Below are 15,364 nucleotides of genomic sequence, written 5' to 3' on the forward strand. Positions count from 1 at the left end.
TCACTCATATTAAAGACAATCTAGAAATTATAAATATCTTATGCAGTCTTCTCAAGCACGCTTATCTTGCTTTAAGGAAATTTAGATGTTTTATGTGAACATGACATTAAAAGCTAGATGGGAAGCCATTTTTGCAATTTACAGACTAGCGTAATAATACATTAAGAGATGTGATATATTCAGGGGTACAGCAACCATTGCAATATAGCAAACTAAAAAAAAAAAAAGTTCACCACCTTCGCTTTTTTAAATTATCCGTTGTTTTAAGAATTTTTTTAAAAGAAAGAAAAAAATACACTTCCATGCTAAAGATTCAGAGTTAGTAACATTTTGTTTGAAAGGAATTAATACTTTTATTTATTAAGGATAGACTAAATTGATCAAAAGAGACCATGAAGGCACATTTCTATTTTCAAATGCTTTTAAACTTTACATTTATGAAAGATTTTAACATTGACAATAATACGTGTTTCTTGAGCAGCAAAGCATCATATCAGAATGATTTCTGAAGGATCATGTGACACTGAAGACTGGATTAATGATGTTGAAAATTCAGCTTTGATCACAGGAATAAATAACATTTTACAATATATTCACATAGAAAATTTTTGGACAAATAAATCATAAATCCAGCCTTGGTGAGCAGAAGAGACTTCTTTACTGTCGTTCTTACACCACTGATTCATCCATATTCGGAACTGTAGGTTTGACAGAAGTCACAGAACAGACAATGCTGAATTTTGTAAAAAAAAAAAAAAAAAAAGAAACTTTACTGTGTTCCAGCATTTCACCTTCCAACAAAAACCAGTAAAAATTAATAATAAATAAACAGAGAACTGTTGTGTTGTATAAAAGATACCCAACTTCATTCTAAAAAGAAAAGAAAACTTCAGATATAATAATTAACAGGCAGATCAGAGGCCAGCTTTAAAAACAGGCACCTTAGAAGACGTGATCTGAGATTCAGCTTTAAAACATTTTTGGATAAATTTGTTCTGATCTTGTGACTTTCTTCTTCACTAATAATGTACTCAAAATCAACGTCAAGAGAACACGAAACCAAACCTGAAGTGGAAACCAAGACGAATGGTCAATAATTTGTTCAGTATCATATTTATGCTTAATATCTATGCTTAACTGAGATTACTAATAAACATAAATGATAAACATCTCTGATTGAGCAGGTCTTCAGTCGTTCGTTTTCTCAAAGGACTCCTAAACTGACCAACTAAAACAGTCTGATTTCGAGTTAAGACAAGTAGGATCTAAACATAGAGAAGCACCAAAACAGTCATTTTGACTCCTTCTAAACTTATTCTGATTATCCCAGAGTGGCTGCATTTCCAGTTGTCAACATTCAGTAATTGCGGATGCTAAAAAACCCAACGCTGGTGGGTGACTCTTTTACCGTTACAGTGACCAGGTTTGCAGTGACGTCGGTGACAAATACATGTTCGATCAGGCTCCGCGTCGGCTTCCAGTCCTGGCCTGCCTGCACCGAGATGGCCAAGTCACGGTTGTTGCTTGGAAATGAGGAATCATGGTCAGAATCTGAGCTGCTCCCCTCTTCACCAGTGCTCAACTCGCTCAGGATCTTGCTTGGTTTCCCGGCATCTTTGTATGAGGATCTATCCGGCACTGGTTGGTCTCGGCCCTCGGATGTTGGAACCAGTATATTGTCCACCCTACCTTGATTCTTCTTCCCGAGTTTTTCGGACAAATAGTCCGCTTTGGATTTATCCCGTTGCGGACTCTTTAGGACTTGTTGATTGGTTGGGAATTTACTTGGGGCATTGGGCGCAGGACTATGCTCGCGTCTTGGGTTAAACCCAGAGCTTTTTTTACCAGCGTTGGAGGCACCCTTCAAATACGAATCATCATTTGCGGAGCTCCCGTTACCCTGTGCTGTTTTGTTGATGCTCTGTAGGTTGAGAGCTTGAAGGCTGGTGGGAGTTTTAAGAGAGGAAAATGAGCTCGATGGGGATTTCTGGAGAGATCCTGATCTTTGAAGTAGAGTCTGATCCGAGGCCTTCAAAACATTTGGAGAGAGTTTAGGACATGTCTGTCCATTGCTGCTGTGAATATTCAACACAGCAACTCCCGGAGATTTGCACGTGGGCGTACTGGGATCGATGTCTCCGCTGCTCATATCTGAGACCGAGAGCTTGAAATCCGAAGCAGTTTTGGATTGTGGCGGCCGACTTAACACAGTGGGTGATGAGGTCGATCCGACGGAGCGTCCAAGGGAACTTAAGGAGCTCTTCTGGGTAAAAGATCCTCTATTTTGAAGTGCCAACGGCTCCCTTCCAGAGATTCGGTTCAACCCAGTGTAGGTAAAGCTTGCAGGCATGAGCGGTTTCTTTATGCTCCCTCGAAGCTCAGAGTGTCTGGACATGGGCTTGAGAAACTTCCGAGGACCTTTGGCCTGACGCTGCGCCTTCAGCTCCGGAGGAAGTGCTTTCCTCCCTCGCTTCTTCTTCGGCGGTCCTGGCTTGGCTACCAGGATCTGTGCTTTCTTCTGAGGGACCGGGTGATGCTCTCGTGGACGAGGGCTCAGTTTTGGATTTCTGTCATTGTCGTCTTCTTCATCGTCATCATCTGAAGAAGAGGAAGATGATGAGGAAGATGATGAAGAACCAGAAGATGAGGACGATGAGGACGAGCTGCTTGATTTGGACACCACTGGAATGCTTTCCTGAGAGATGAACATATAGAAAATGGTGAGAACATATTGTTGTGTGGTGCAAATTGGGTTTTTCAGTAGATCTGGTGCATTTTTTGAGGCATACTTACCAATATTTTTCTGGGTCGTCCACGGGGCCGTTTCCCCTTTTTGCTGATCAAGAGCTCCCGCTCCTGCTCCCTAAGAATGGACAAAATGTGAAAAAAAAAACATGATTAGTAATACATGTTCATTTCAGTTGAGTAGATCATACAGTCCTTGCTATCATTCAATTTTATTATATATATGACCATTATTTCAGTATTAAAAGCCATTAGTCAAAAGGAATTTTTATTAAACAGCATATCTTATAAACAAGAGTCAAAGTGCTTCACATAAAGAGGATTTAGATTACAAAATAATCTTAAACAAAAGCAACAATAAAAAGAAAAAAAAAGATTCAAATATATTTACATTTTTAAAAAAAAGTTAATTTGAAAAAAAAACAAATATAATAAAAACAAAACAAATATGCTTTTAACAGACTTGAGGGAAAAATAAGCCCAATTGTGAAATTCAGTTCCTGTTTTTAGATATTTAAGCCTCCACACTTCCTGTTCTTTCTCCCTACTTCCTGATATCACTTTCTTTGTTTTTAGCAGATACAGTATGTTAACAAAAAGTGGTGTTTCCCAAAAAGAAAAAACATAATTTGTTCTCCAGACATTAATGATTTCTAAAAATAAAGAAATTTTTCCTTTGTGAACGTAAAATCGGGAGAAAAATTCCCATGTACTTACACTGAAGGATGGATTCCGAGCCATATATCGAAAAATATTCTACAGAAAATGTAAATATATATATATTTTTTAAAGTAGCATGTTAAGTGTCCACACATGGTTTTGTTTCTCACGTGATCCAATTCTGTTTCACACCCAGCCTTCATAAACTGTGAAACCAAATGTGAAATGCTAACTGAAGACTCTAAAACTAGAAAATGTTAATGATGTTTGATTTCCAGTTAGGCTGCAGAGGAACTCGTGAGCCTGGACACATCTGCAGGCCTCGAATGGCCCTGTAAAAGGAGCCCCATTGATGCCCTCCCAAGGGTTGCAGCCCATATTGTTTGCACATGGGGAAGGGGGCGTTGCTCTCACATAAAGCCCTGCTCAACCAATGGGAGAAACCTCTTACCTCTTGTTAAACGCAGCCAATAGTCTCGGGTCAAGAAGGTTTTCCTGAGGTTCCCAACTGTTGTGTCTGCAACATAGACACTGGCTTCTTTAGCATGTGAGTAGATGGCACATAACTTGCTCATGTTTTTCATTTAGCATCAAAACGATGGATATGTACAATGGAAAGACTATAAGTAGTATTATTTCTTTTAAGTTTGACAAGTTTTTTAGTATGACAAATGATGTTTTTAAAGTACATATAATTCATACAGTCTTGCAATTAATATGAATCATATGCACATAAAAAAAAAAAAACTGCATGGATGATAGTTGAAAACACAGCAGGTCACTTCACAAGACTAAATCAACATAAAGCATGCAAAACAAGCTATTTGTGTACCACCCCTTAAGTATCATTTGGATAACAATTTTGCATCTGCTACTGTAAATGTAAACAGAAGGGATGATGAATAGAACTGGACTTCAGACGCAGTCTGGATGGCGTTATTATAGCAGAGAGAAAAAAAAGATGAGATGACGGTTAACTTAAAAGGGCTCTTCAAAGAGTATGTAACGTCTGGATTTCATTTAACACACAAAAAAAGAAGTTATCTATCAAAACTTTCTTAACCTGACATTACTCAAAATCAACATGAACAGCATTCATTCTTCTTCCATAACTTCTACTGCATAGTTCATGGGAAAATAATGTGAGACAAGGCTTGATTTTATCTAACAGGAACTGACAAGCATTTTTAAACATTGTGCATTATTTTTTTCTTGCAATTGTGACTTTTTTTTTTTTTGTTTACATCTTGGAATGCTGACATTTTCTTGGAATTATGAGTTGAATATTCCACACCTTTTTTCATTCCTCTTCTGCCACAGGATGAAACAAAGGTAATTGTAACTTTTTCTTTCAATTCCAAATTTTTTTCTCCCATAAAATGTCATCTCATAATTTTGGCTCCCTTTCTAAGAATTCCAAGTTTACATCTCGCAATTGTATTTTTCTGAATTGTGAGATAAAAAGATGCGTTACGAACCTTACTTACATTCATTCGCAATAGTTTAAATGTGCATTAAAAAATCAAAAGTGAAATATATCACATGTTAAACAACAAGACATCACCTCTCATCCCTCATTTCACATATCTAGAGCATATTAGACATTGTCCCTGGAGTCCGATAAGTTTATGATTTTGATTTAACACGTTATTATGACCAATAAGAAATAGATGTGAGTTGTAAATAATCAATGAAGCAGATGGAAGCGCACGCGGTAGGAGTGGCTCGTGTGATTGACAGCTCAAGTGCCCATAGAAGGGGCAAACAGGGGGCGACAATGTAACAGAGAGCAAGAGAGGGGGCATTAAGTAGGGCAGCTGGAGTTTTTAATGGAGAAAAAAGAGAAAAGAAACAGTAAAAACACCACGCGCTGCGTGTTCTACAAACTGCTTACGGTACAAACGAAAAGATTGTTACAAAGTAACAAAAGCGTTCTAAAACTGATACAGTGTATCAGGTTTTGTAACAGCTGACCGAACATTAGGCGACCCCTGAAACCAATACATGATGTTTATCACCGGGAAAAAAACACATAACAAAAACACAAAAATATTTTTCGGTTTCTTAAGATAAGTTTCTGTCGATCTTATTTCGCCAGCCGCGAACGGATAGTCGAACAAAAACAACTTGATGAAAATACACAGCAAAAGCAACTTGTGCTACTTTTGACAAGACAAAGAGAAATGCAGAAAAGGAGGCAAGGGCGAGGTAATCAAGCGGAGAACAGTGCACGAATTCACGCGTGGACGCGAAACTACACGCGCAACACGCTGTTGTTGTTGTTTTCATTGTTTTTCTCTCTCTCTCTCCCTTCCTCGAGATGCACATTCAAGCTGGTTTACTGGGGAATCGCGCTGCGTGCGCAAAGTACTGTTCTATATGATGCACAAATATACACTCTATAGTCAACATACACATACACACACATAAAAAAGGCAGTGTATGTATTAGTTCTCACTCACTTGGACGACCATCCTCTCCACTTGACCAGATACTCCACTTTACCCTGTGGAAATCAAACACGCGTTGAGGATCGCGCACGCATTCGGATTCACATGTGTGTGTGTGTGTGTGTGTGTTTTTGTGCGCGCGTTTGTTACCTTCTTTATGCGTTTGTTGAGGATACACTCGGCATCAAAGACCTGCTCTCCGACGGCGCTCAGCTCCTCCATGGCTCTTCTCATCTCATTCTCATCTCCTCCTTCTCTGTGAACGGGAGCGCGGAGCAGGACAGAAGGGGGCGGATACGCAAACGCGCAGCGCTCGCACTGGCCCTCCGAGGACACCGTCCGCGTGACGTCACATATTTTTAATAAGCCTGTGAATTTTTGGTGAACAGCACATTGATGTGAAATTATGCATATTAATCCGAATTTGTTGTAAGCGTATCATTTTAAAAGAGTATACAAATATAAATGGTTTCACGGAATTTACAAACCAAAGTAAAAGTAAACTGTTTTTGATTCTAGAATTAAAGGCATTTTTATTATTCAGTTACCATTATGTAACCTTCATGTAACTTTTTTAATATCCATATTAACATTACATTGTGATTTTAATTTATATAATTTATATGCAATTAACTTTATATTATTATATTTTAGTTTGAAGTTTGTTTTTAATTTAATTTCAATTGTTCCAAAAGTTTGGGATCAGTAAGAATTTCATGTTTTTGAAGAAGTTTCTTATGTTCATCAAGACTGCATTTATTTGATCGAAAAAACACAGTAAAAGTAGTAATATATATATTTAAAATACAATTTAAAACATAATAATAATAATAACTATATAGACTTCTATCAAATAAACAAAAATGACAAAAAAAATCAAAATCAAAAACATTTTATAAAATGTTAACTAAAATAAAAAGGAAAACATAAAAAGAAAAGCTGATTCAAAATATTAATACCATCAATAATAGTGTTTTTGATTCTAAGATGTTTTACAGTGATTTTATTTTTTATTTTTATGAAATAAACTATATTAATTACTATTATATACTGCTTACTGCCTACTTTAAAAATAGTAAACAAGCCATTATGCAAAATAAAACTATAAATATTAAATGGAAGAATAATTGTAAAATGACCTCATGTTGCATGTTTAATTCAGCAAGTGCTGAATTTAATTGAGCATTTTTAGTCAAATGTATTTAAAGATGACTAACTTTTGAGAGTTCAGTCAACTAACGAGAAAAGAAAAAAATGTGTTGACATATTTAAAACTAGTCTGTTTCAAACATTACGTTGGAAATGTTCTGCTGGATCCTGAACAGAAGATCATTGTGTGCAGTACATATACACACACAGTGAGAGTAGTGTGGTAGTTTGTTGTTTGAAACAGCAGAGGGCGACACAGACCAGCTGAATTCTCTTGAGGTTATGGTCTGGCGTTGTCATGGCAACACGTGGCTTGTGGGTGCAGTTAACCCGTGCGACCCCCAGATCCAGATGGTCATTAAATGCAGCTTCTGCATCTTCCAGCTGGAGTGTGAGATTTATTTGGCTCTAGGTTCATATTGTGGTTAAAGAAACGTTTTAGATGCCAATGTGGCTGTCTGGCTTTGTTTGATTTTCTCATGGTTTGCAGCAGAAGTGTTCATAAATGCACTTGTCAAACTGACCTCTGACCTCCGTAGGTCAACAGGATCTCGAAGCGTCCCATGCATTTAACCTGAGCTCTTAGGTCCGTCATGGGATCAGAGTATTGATCGGTTAGCAATGTAAAATAAGAGTCAAGGGCAAAAGCGCTGCGTAAAAAACTGCTGCGTATAATTTTTCAGGTTTCTTTGATGAATAGAAAGTTCATAAGAACAGTATTTATACATACATTTATATATATAAAACATGCATTAACTTTTTGCAGCTTGATGAGTCATACACAGATTGTTTTGTCTGTTAATGATCCTTATTTGGAGTTTGACAGACATTGCCTGGACAGCAGAAGCTCTGAGATGCTTTAAAACACTTTTGTTTTTAACAGGAAAGAGGAAAGCAAGTCATGCTTGGAACCACATGAGAAATGATCATGGAAATCAACTTTAAATTGCTTTGCTCAAAGGCTCAGCGCAGAAGCTCATGCATCATCTGTTTTAAGGGTTTGTACTTAAAACCCCATCTAAATTTTTATCAATCAACATTTTATTATTATGTTTTATTGTGCACAAATCCTTTTATGGGACTCGATTTCTGAGAAGTAATTGGTTTGACTCATTTTCCATGATTAATTCAGCTGAATCCCCTGTGTGAATCTGCTTCTATATGCAGAGGTTTCTGGAGGAAATTGAATAAGGCAATCAAGATGTTTCAGAGTGAAGTGTTTCTGATCATTAGCAGACCGTTTGCTTGGGGGAAATAAGTGTCTAGCAGGAGAACAAGTCAATTTCAAATTGTCCTCTATAACCAACCTCAGAAAATGATGATAATGTATTTACAGGGGAATGATTGTTCTGTGTGTCTTCTTCTGACATCTATAAATGCATGTCTGATATATTTTAGACAGCAGATAACAGCTACTTCACTTGTCAGGATCGTGAAGTGTTTCTGGCTGGTGACAGTGAGGAACGCAGGTCTCACGTATGTGGCTTTGACCGCTTGCATCTCCTCCCCACCAGCCGCAGCCGATGTCGAAAACACCTGTAATCAGGGGTGGTTCTAGGGTGAGTGGAGATCCGGGGCTTAGCCCAGAAAAAGCCATGTATGACTTTTTATTTTAATAAATCAGAAAGATTAAACAATAAATACAAAAACTAATTTAAAACATTTTATTTAAAGTATTGAGGAAAATACATTTGATTTTTGCAAACAAAAATGAAGAATTGCAAAACAAATGAAACAGCGCAAAAGCAAAGATTTTGCAATACATATTTTCCATGGTTATATCTATTAATTTATTTGCAACGCTGCTTTTATTTTGCGTGTCAGTCTACTTTGCGCTTCACTTTTCTGCACGTCACTCTTTGCGGCACTGTTTTGACGTGGGGGCGGAGTCAATGGACGGGGGCGTCTACCACATGCCTCCGTGGAAGTGACGTCATCGGCCCGAGACGCAGCTCACTGATCCAGGTCCTGTCATAATGAGCAGAGAGAGACTTTCGAATGGATCGTTTTTTTTTTTTATTCAGTAGCATTAAAACATTCTTGTTTTCGTTTTTTTTTTACTTTATTAACAAATGTATGTGTATTAGCAGCGTTTGCTCAAGTTAAAGAAGTTGTTAACATGAACATCTGCTGTTTATTTCTCTCGATGTCGATGTGCACACTCTCATAGCATTTGGGATAGCTAATCATTTGAGTCAGTTCGGGAGTTCGTAGCAGGGGAGGAGATGCAAGCGGTCAAAACCACATACGTGAGACCTGCGTTCCTCACTGTCACCAGCCAGAAACACTTCACGATCCTGACAAGTGAAGAAGCTGTTCGTAGCAGGATCGCGAATCATTTGAGTCAATTTGGGGATCGCGAATCATTTGAATAAGTTCGGGAGTTAGTAGTGGGATCGCGAATCATTTGAGTCTATTTGGGGATCGCGAATCATTTGAATAAGTTCGGGAGTTCATAGTGGGATCGGGAATCATTTGAGTCAGTTTGGGGATCGCAAATCATTTGAAGCAATTCGGGAGTTCGTAGCGGGATCGCGAATCATTCGAGTCATCTGACTCCAGTTTGGGAGTTGGAGCGGGATCGCGAATCATTTGAGTCAGTTTGAGGATCGCTATTCATTTTAATCAGTTCGGGAGTTCATAGCGGATTCGCGAATCATTTGAGTCAGTTCGGGAGTTCATAGCGGATTCGCGAATCATTTGAGTCAGTTCGGGAGTTCAAAGCGGGTTCGGGAAACATTTGAGTCAATTTGGGGATGGCGAATCATTTGAATCATTTCGGGAGTTCGTAGCGGGATCGCGAATCATTTGTGTCAATTTGGGGATCGCGAATCATAGCTGTACTATATGGATAGGAATTTTTAACTAATTTAGTAGCTAGTTATAATTACGTTTTCCACGCGTGTTTAGGTGTGAAATGTGAACTCTTATTTTTTTGTTTTAATGATGTGCCTTTTAACAGTATCAAGTATATTCAAAAACTAAACAAATTGTGCCTAAAAAGTGCATGCATCTAGGCTAATATAAAGTTACATGATGAAGTCATACTAGTGCGTGTGCGCATTTTGAGAGCATTCTTTCACTGCATTATTCGGTGTATTCAAATGCATTTATGAATGCATGTGAATGATCACAAAATTCAAGATATGAACCCTTTGTGCCAAAAGTGTTCTTGTCATTATAGAACTTTTTTAGCAGGTTCTTTGGAGTTGAGTAAAGAACCCTATGGTTCTGTATAGAATCCCAATGATCCCTCTCTTCTAACAGTTTGTTGTCATATATATATATATATATATATATATATATATATATATATATATATATATATATATATATATATATATATATATATAAATTTAAAACATTTTATTTAAAGTTTATCCCTTGTATCCTGACACATATGCTGATGTTGTGTCTCTATCTCACTTTTTTTTTTTTTTCTCTCTGTCTCTGTTTTATTTTATTTTCCAATCAAGCCTGACTGGCTACACTCGTCCTGGTAGAACAGGGATAAGAAGCAAGCATTAAGCAGTTCACTGGCATACTCTTACTCTACAAAGATATCTGGTCAAATGACTTTATCTCTGTGTTTATGTACACTTAAAGCCAAGTATAATTATAAACGCAGGGCTCTATACACTTATATTTTTGAAGGAGCACTTACACAGCACTTACAAATTGCATAAATAATCTTATGAGGCTAATGTATCAAATATAACATTTGGAATACAGAAATATGAAATTATGAACAAAATTAGAATGGTACTTTGCCACTAGGTGGCGGCATGCCACTGCCTTAATGAGTGAGTCGGTCAGTCATTTAATCAATGGATTCGTTAGAAACGGATGATTCATTCAGAAAAAAAAATAACTCAATAAAAAATGTTACTTCCTTTTTTGAAGAATAAGAATAATAATTTTGAAATATCCATTTTAATTTTCAAATAAATTGATCTTGTAAAATACTACACGCCAACAAACCGCCTGCCTCCAAAAGATCTCATTTAATTGGCTGGATCGTACAGACGCTCATCGATGGTTGGCCAGTTTACATGTCAGTCATAAGCACTAGACTCAGTGGGCGGTTTTCGTCGGGTGGGAATTTCTTCCACTGTCTCCGACGAACGACAAGCGACAGAGACCGGAAGTCATTCATTTCCAATGGAAAGTAGTGCTGGAGCTCAGGCCCGTCGTCAAGGGGGGGCATCGGGGGGCAGTGGGTTTATGTTATGGTCTGTCTCAGATCATTAAAAAAAGTGTGCCCCCCTATGAAACTTAAATGCCCCCCCATTTGGTTTGTTCTGGCGACGGCCCTGCTGGAGCTGCGTGGAGTTCCGATCACATGCGTATGCGGAAATTTCGGATCCGATTTGAGCCTCGGATACGTTCAAATATTTGAAGTTCTGCAACTAGACAGTATTCGAACGCCCGACCGGATGTGATGTGTTCTAATCAAAACTATCGGTGCAAGGTCAGAATTACCAATATTTTGTTAACTTTAACATTATTCTTTAAACACGATTTCTGTAAAATGGTGGTTTAGAATAATTATGGCAGAAATAATTATTTATGAATTATTAAACCATTATTTACATTGATTAGCCACATAAAACCTACTGTTTTTATTTTGGGGTCATGCTTGGGTAAATTTACGTGAGAGTCGAGAGATATTTATTTATTTATTTATTTAAATTCTAATATAAATTACTTTATTGGGCATGAAATCTCATAGATGGCATGGTGGTAATAAAAACATTCGGGCTCCAGCCCCCTTAGCCCACCCCTAACGCCGCCCCTGCCTGTAATCATCGCGCTAATCATGATCCGGCTAATTAGGTTCCTCGAACACACCTGTTGTGTTTGATTAGTATGGCTGGATTGAGTTATCTGAGATAATTGTGCATTCATGGTTTGGTTTAATATGGGTTATGTATCGATACTCGAAACGATATAATTAAAAACGACACCCGACGAAAAACTTGACAAATTTCTGGACTTTTATAAGGAAACAGCCAAGCAAACAAAACTACATAAATGTTATAATAGATACATGAAATGTGCACTGTTTTTATTTTATTAGAATTTTTTACATAATTCCCAATTATTTAGATTCGCGATTTATAATAGTTGTGCAGTCTTTTATTTTTTTATTTTAATGTAACAATTATCTATTAATTTTATATTTGGACAGATTTGTTACGTGACCGCATTAATGCAAGTCAGAAGTAATAAAGTAGCGGTCGTTGCAGACATATTTTGAGTATCAGTTCTGGTTGAAAAGAAGCGATCTAATCCTCTTTACATGAAATAAGCTGCTCCCGAGCAGGTTAAAGCTTAAGGACCTGTTGCTATGACAGAAGCTCCCGGATGAACTTTGAAGAACCAAATGATCCAAGATCACTCCAAATCGTCAACACGTACGAAGAACGGTCCCCATGACCGTTCGTTTTATTTTAATTGTAAGCACATCTCCTTTTGTGTTCTACAGAAGAAAGACAATCATACAGGTTTGGACATTTTCATTTCTGAACTATTCCTTTAAGATAGAGACTTCTAAGCATCAAGCAACACTCTCAGAGACCTTGAGATACACAATCACACAAACAAACCCTACAAAACTCACACACACACACACACACACGACGCATCTCATTATTATAGTCGTCACATCTAAAGCACCTCACAGATGAAGGCTGTATTTCTGTGTCTTAAGCATCTGAACATGAGCTTTCTGACAAACATGACATAAGATGTGATGTAAAATTCCTTTTTTTTTTATAATTATTTTTTTTTGTATGCTTCCATGATTCATGAAGGCAAATACTTCATGTTTGCACCCCCCCCCCCCCCATTAGTTATATTTTTAGGAGTTTCTTATATGAATTTTAAGTTGCATTCGAATTTCATTACTTCAAAGTACAAACTAGATTTTTGGCATCTACCAGCAGGGACCTTGCCAGCCAGCCGAACCTTGACCTTCAGTCACCTTCAGATCACAGATGTATGTTTCTAATCCTGTGATAATGATATTTTGAATGTGTGTGTATGTATGTATGTGTGTTAGGCTGCATAAATCCATTTCTCTTTGATCTAAACTATTGGAAATCGATAGCAGTGGAATCAGCCAATCAGAGGTCATTACCACCACAGGATCCTTTCATTTTTTCCTCTCTTTCTCTCTCTCTTTCTCTCTCACACACACACAGACATCTGCAGATCACTCACTTTCCCCCTCTGTCATTGCAGGGGTCAGAGGTCAGCCGTGCCGGTCGTATACTTGTAGGCTCGTGTTAGAGAGAGGTGACGGAGAAGTTTATATTTAGATCCGTAGAGTCGACAGGGAGGAAAACAGGTAAGAACTGATCTATTTACTTGAGGGTCACGAGTGAAGAACAAAACATCAAAACACCAGGACATGCTACGGTAAAACCACAGTAAAATAAAAAAAAAGAAAGGGGGAAAAATTTAATTACTGCACCTAAATGAATACATATACTAGCTTTGAGCCCATTTTATTTATTTATTTACTTAAAGGGTTAGTTCACCCGAGATTGAAAGTTCATCCATCTTCTACTCACCCTCGAGATTCACCCTCAAGCCTTTCAATGGAGTTAGCAGGTGTTTGTTGTCAACAGTTAAGAAGACGTGAAATAAAGTGCTCACATCTGTAATAACACGACCCTCACACGGCTCCGGGGGGTGAATGAAGGCCCCTTGTAGTTTGGAAGATACATATCCAGATTTCAAACACAATAAACTTATATTTTAGTTAACATGTTGTTCGGGAAGGTTTCAAGAATAATCCTCTTCAGTCATCCAAAAACATACTCCAGCATATTCAGTCGTCAGACACGACTGGAACTTCAGAAACATGGCATCAGGGATTCTAGCAAATACCAACAGATAAAAAAAAATCTCAACCTGACTGCCTCCGTTAGAAATCTTGTTAGGGGCCATGGCTGGACCTTCCAACAGGACAACAATCCAAAAACAAACATAATAATAAATACAAAAAATGTGTCACTGAGCACTGCCATTTTTATGACATTTATTTTTTTTAAGTCTCTTCTGCTCACCAAGGCTGCAATAATTTTTGATCACAAATACAGTAAAAAATGTAATACCATGAAATATGGTTACAGTTTAAAGTAACTTTTTTCTTTTTGATGTGTAGTAAAATGTAATTTATTCCTGTGATGTGCAGCTGTATTTTTATCATCATTCCTCCAGTCTTCAGTCTCACTTGATCCTTCAAAATAATGTATAATATGCTGAATTGCTGCTCAAGAAACCTTTCTGATTTTTATCAATGTTGAAAACAGTTGTGCTGATTAATATTTTTTGTGGAAACCATGATTCATTTCTTTGATGGATTTGACGGATTCTTTGATGAATAGAAATAATTGTAACAAATGTCTTTATTGACAATTTTGACCAATTTAATGTGTCCTTGTAAACATTTATATTATATGCTGTATACATAAATTGCAGAATAGTAGTATATTATTCTGAAGTCAGTCAGAAGACAGTATGTACATGAACAGTGTCACGGCCCTGTCCTGTGAACTGCAGAAAGAATTGATCCAAAGCACCAAGAAATCAAGCTTTCGTAGCCAGAAGCTTTTGCGTTCATTTTCTTGCGTAGAGTATATTTCAGGCCTCATGCAGACTCTGCAGAGAATAAGCAACAGGGGAAGCTGATGCATGACAGCAGGAACGTGATGGATGTTTCTGGAAGACCTCTGACGGAGCTGCTGGTGAAGTTGCAAAGAGACAGTCAGTCAGGAGATGTCATTTTCTGTTTTCGTGAAGAGAAACGCTCTTTATTGCATCCGCAGAGACTCCAGCAGCTTTTGTTTCAGTACCAAGGACTCGGATCTCAAGAGACGTTTAACGGCATAAAGCTGAACGGAGGATTTAAAAAGAGTGTGTGATGAGTATGAGCTACAGATGGACATCAAGGACACACGTACGGGGTGAGAGAGACATAAATGACAGAAAAAATGGGTCCCGTGATTCTTTCCCTGGTTTCAAGAGTGTCTGGTGACATTAAGTTTATTGTTCTTTTCAGGACAAGGATAATGCAGCATTCAGCAAATGTGTCTTCAGACCATCATTCAGAGAGCCTAGAGGTTCCAGTATCACTTGTTTTATTTCTGGATATCCATATACATGACAATATAGTTTTGTTATTTGTTATTTTTGTACTGAGGTTTGTTACATTAATGCTAAAATTCACAGTGTGTATTTATAATGTGCAATTTGTTGGGCAAGCAGAGGTGTAAAGTAAGCCTAACCTGATTTTACCAAGTGAGACATGTTCCTGGGACAACATCGTTGTTGACCCTGGAACAACATTG

At 37.6% G+C, this 15,364-nt stretch overlaps 1 protein-coding gene across 1 annotated transcript; it reads right to left on the reverse strand.

Moving 5' to 3' along the window:
- Positions 1 to 328: 328 nt before the first annotated feature.
- LOC127941733 (chromobox protein homolog 2-like) lies at positions 329 to 6,142 on the reverse strand. Its single transcript, XM_052537101.1, has 5 exons — positions 6,006 to 6,142; positions 5,868 to 5,911; positions 3,857 to 3,922; positions 2,794 to 2,863; positions 329 to 2,695 (listed from the first exon to the last, which is right to left on the reverse strand). The coding sequence occupies exons 1-5, from the start codon at positions 6,087 to 6,089 to the stop codon at positions 1,358 to 1,360; spliced, it is 1,602 nt and encodes a 533-aa protein (XP_052393061.1). The 5' UTR covers positions 6,090 to 6,142; the 3' UTR covers positions 329 to 1,357.
- Between the last annotated feature and the right edge of the window lie 9,222 nt (positions 6,143 to 15,364).

This window comes from Carassius gibelio, chromosome A3 (genome assembly GCF_023724105.1).
Source record: "Carassius gibelio isolate Cgi1373 ecotype wild population from Czech Republic chromosome A3, carGib1.2-hapl.c, whole genome shotgun sequence".
NCBI lineage: Eukaryota > Metazoa > Chordata > Actinopteri > Cypriniformes > Cyprinidae > Carassius > Carassius gibelio.

Excerpts from the sequence above, each read along its gene's own strand:
- LOC127941733 (XM_052537101.1), bottom strand. The coding sequence starts at position 6,089 with ATGAGAAGAGCCATGGAGGAGCTGAGCGCCGTCGGAGAGCAGGTCTTT. Across the intron at positions 5,912-6,005 it reads TCAACAAACGCATAAAGAAG|GGTAAAGTGGAGTATCTGGT; the intron begins GTAACAAACGCG and ends TGATTTCCACAG. Across the intron at positions 2,864-3,856 it reads TTGGCTGCGTTTAACAAGAG|GGAGCAGGAGCGGGAGCTCT; the intron begins GTAAGAGGTTTC and ends GTCCATTCTTAG.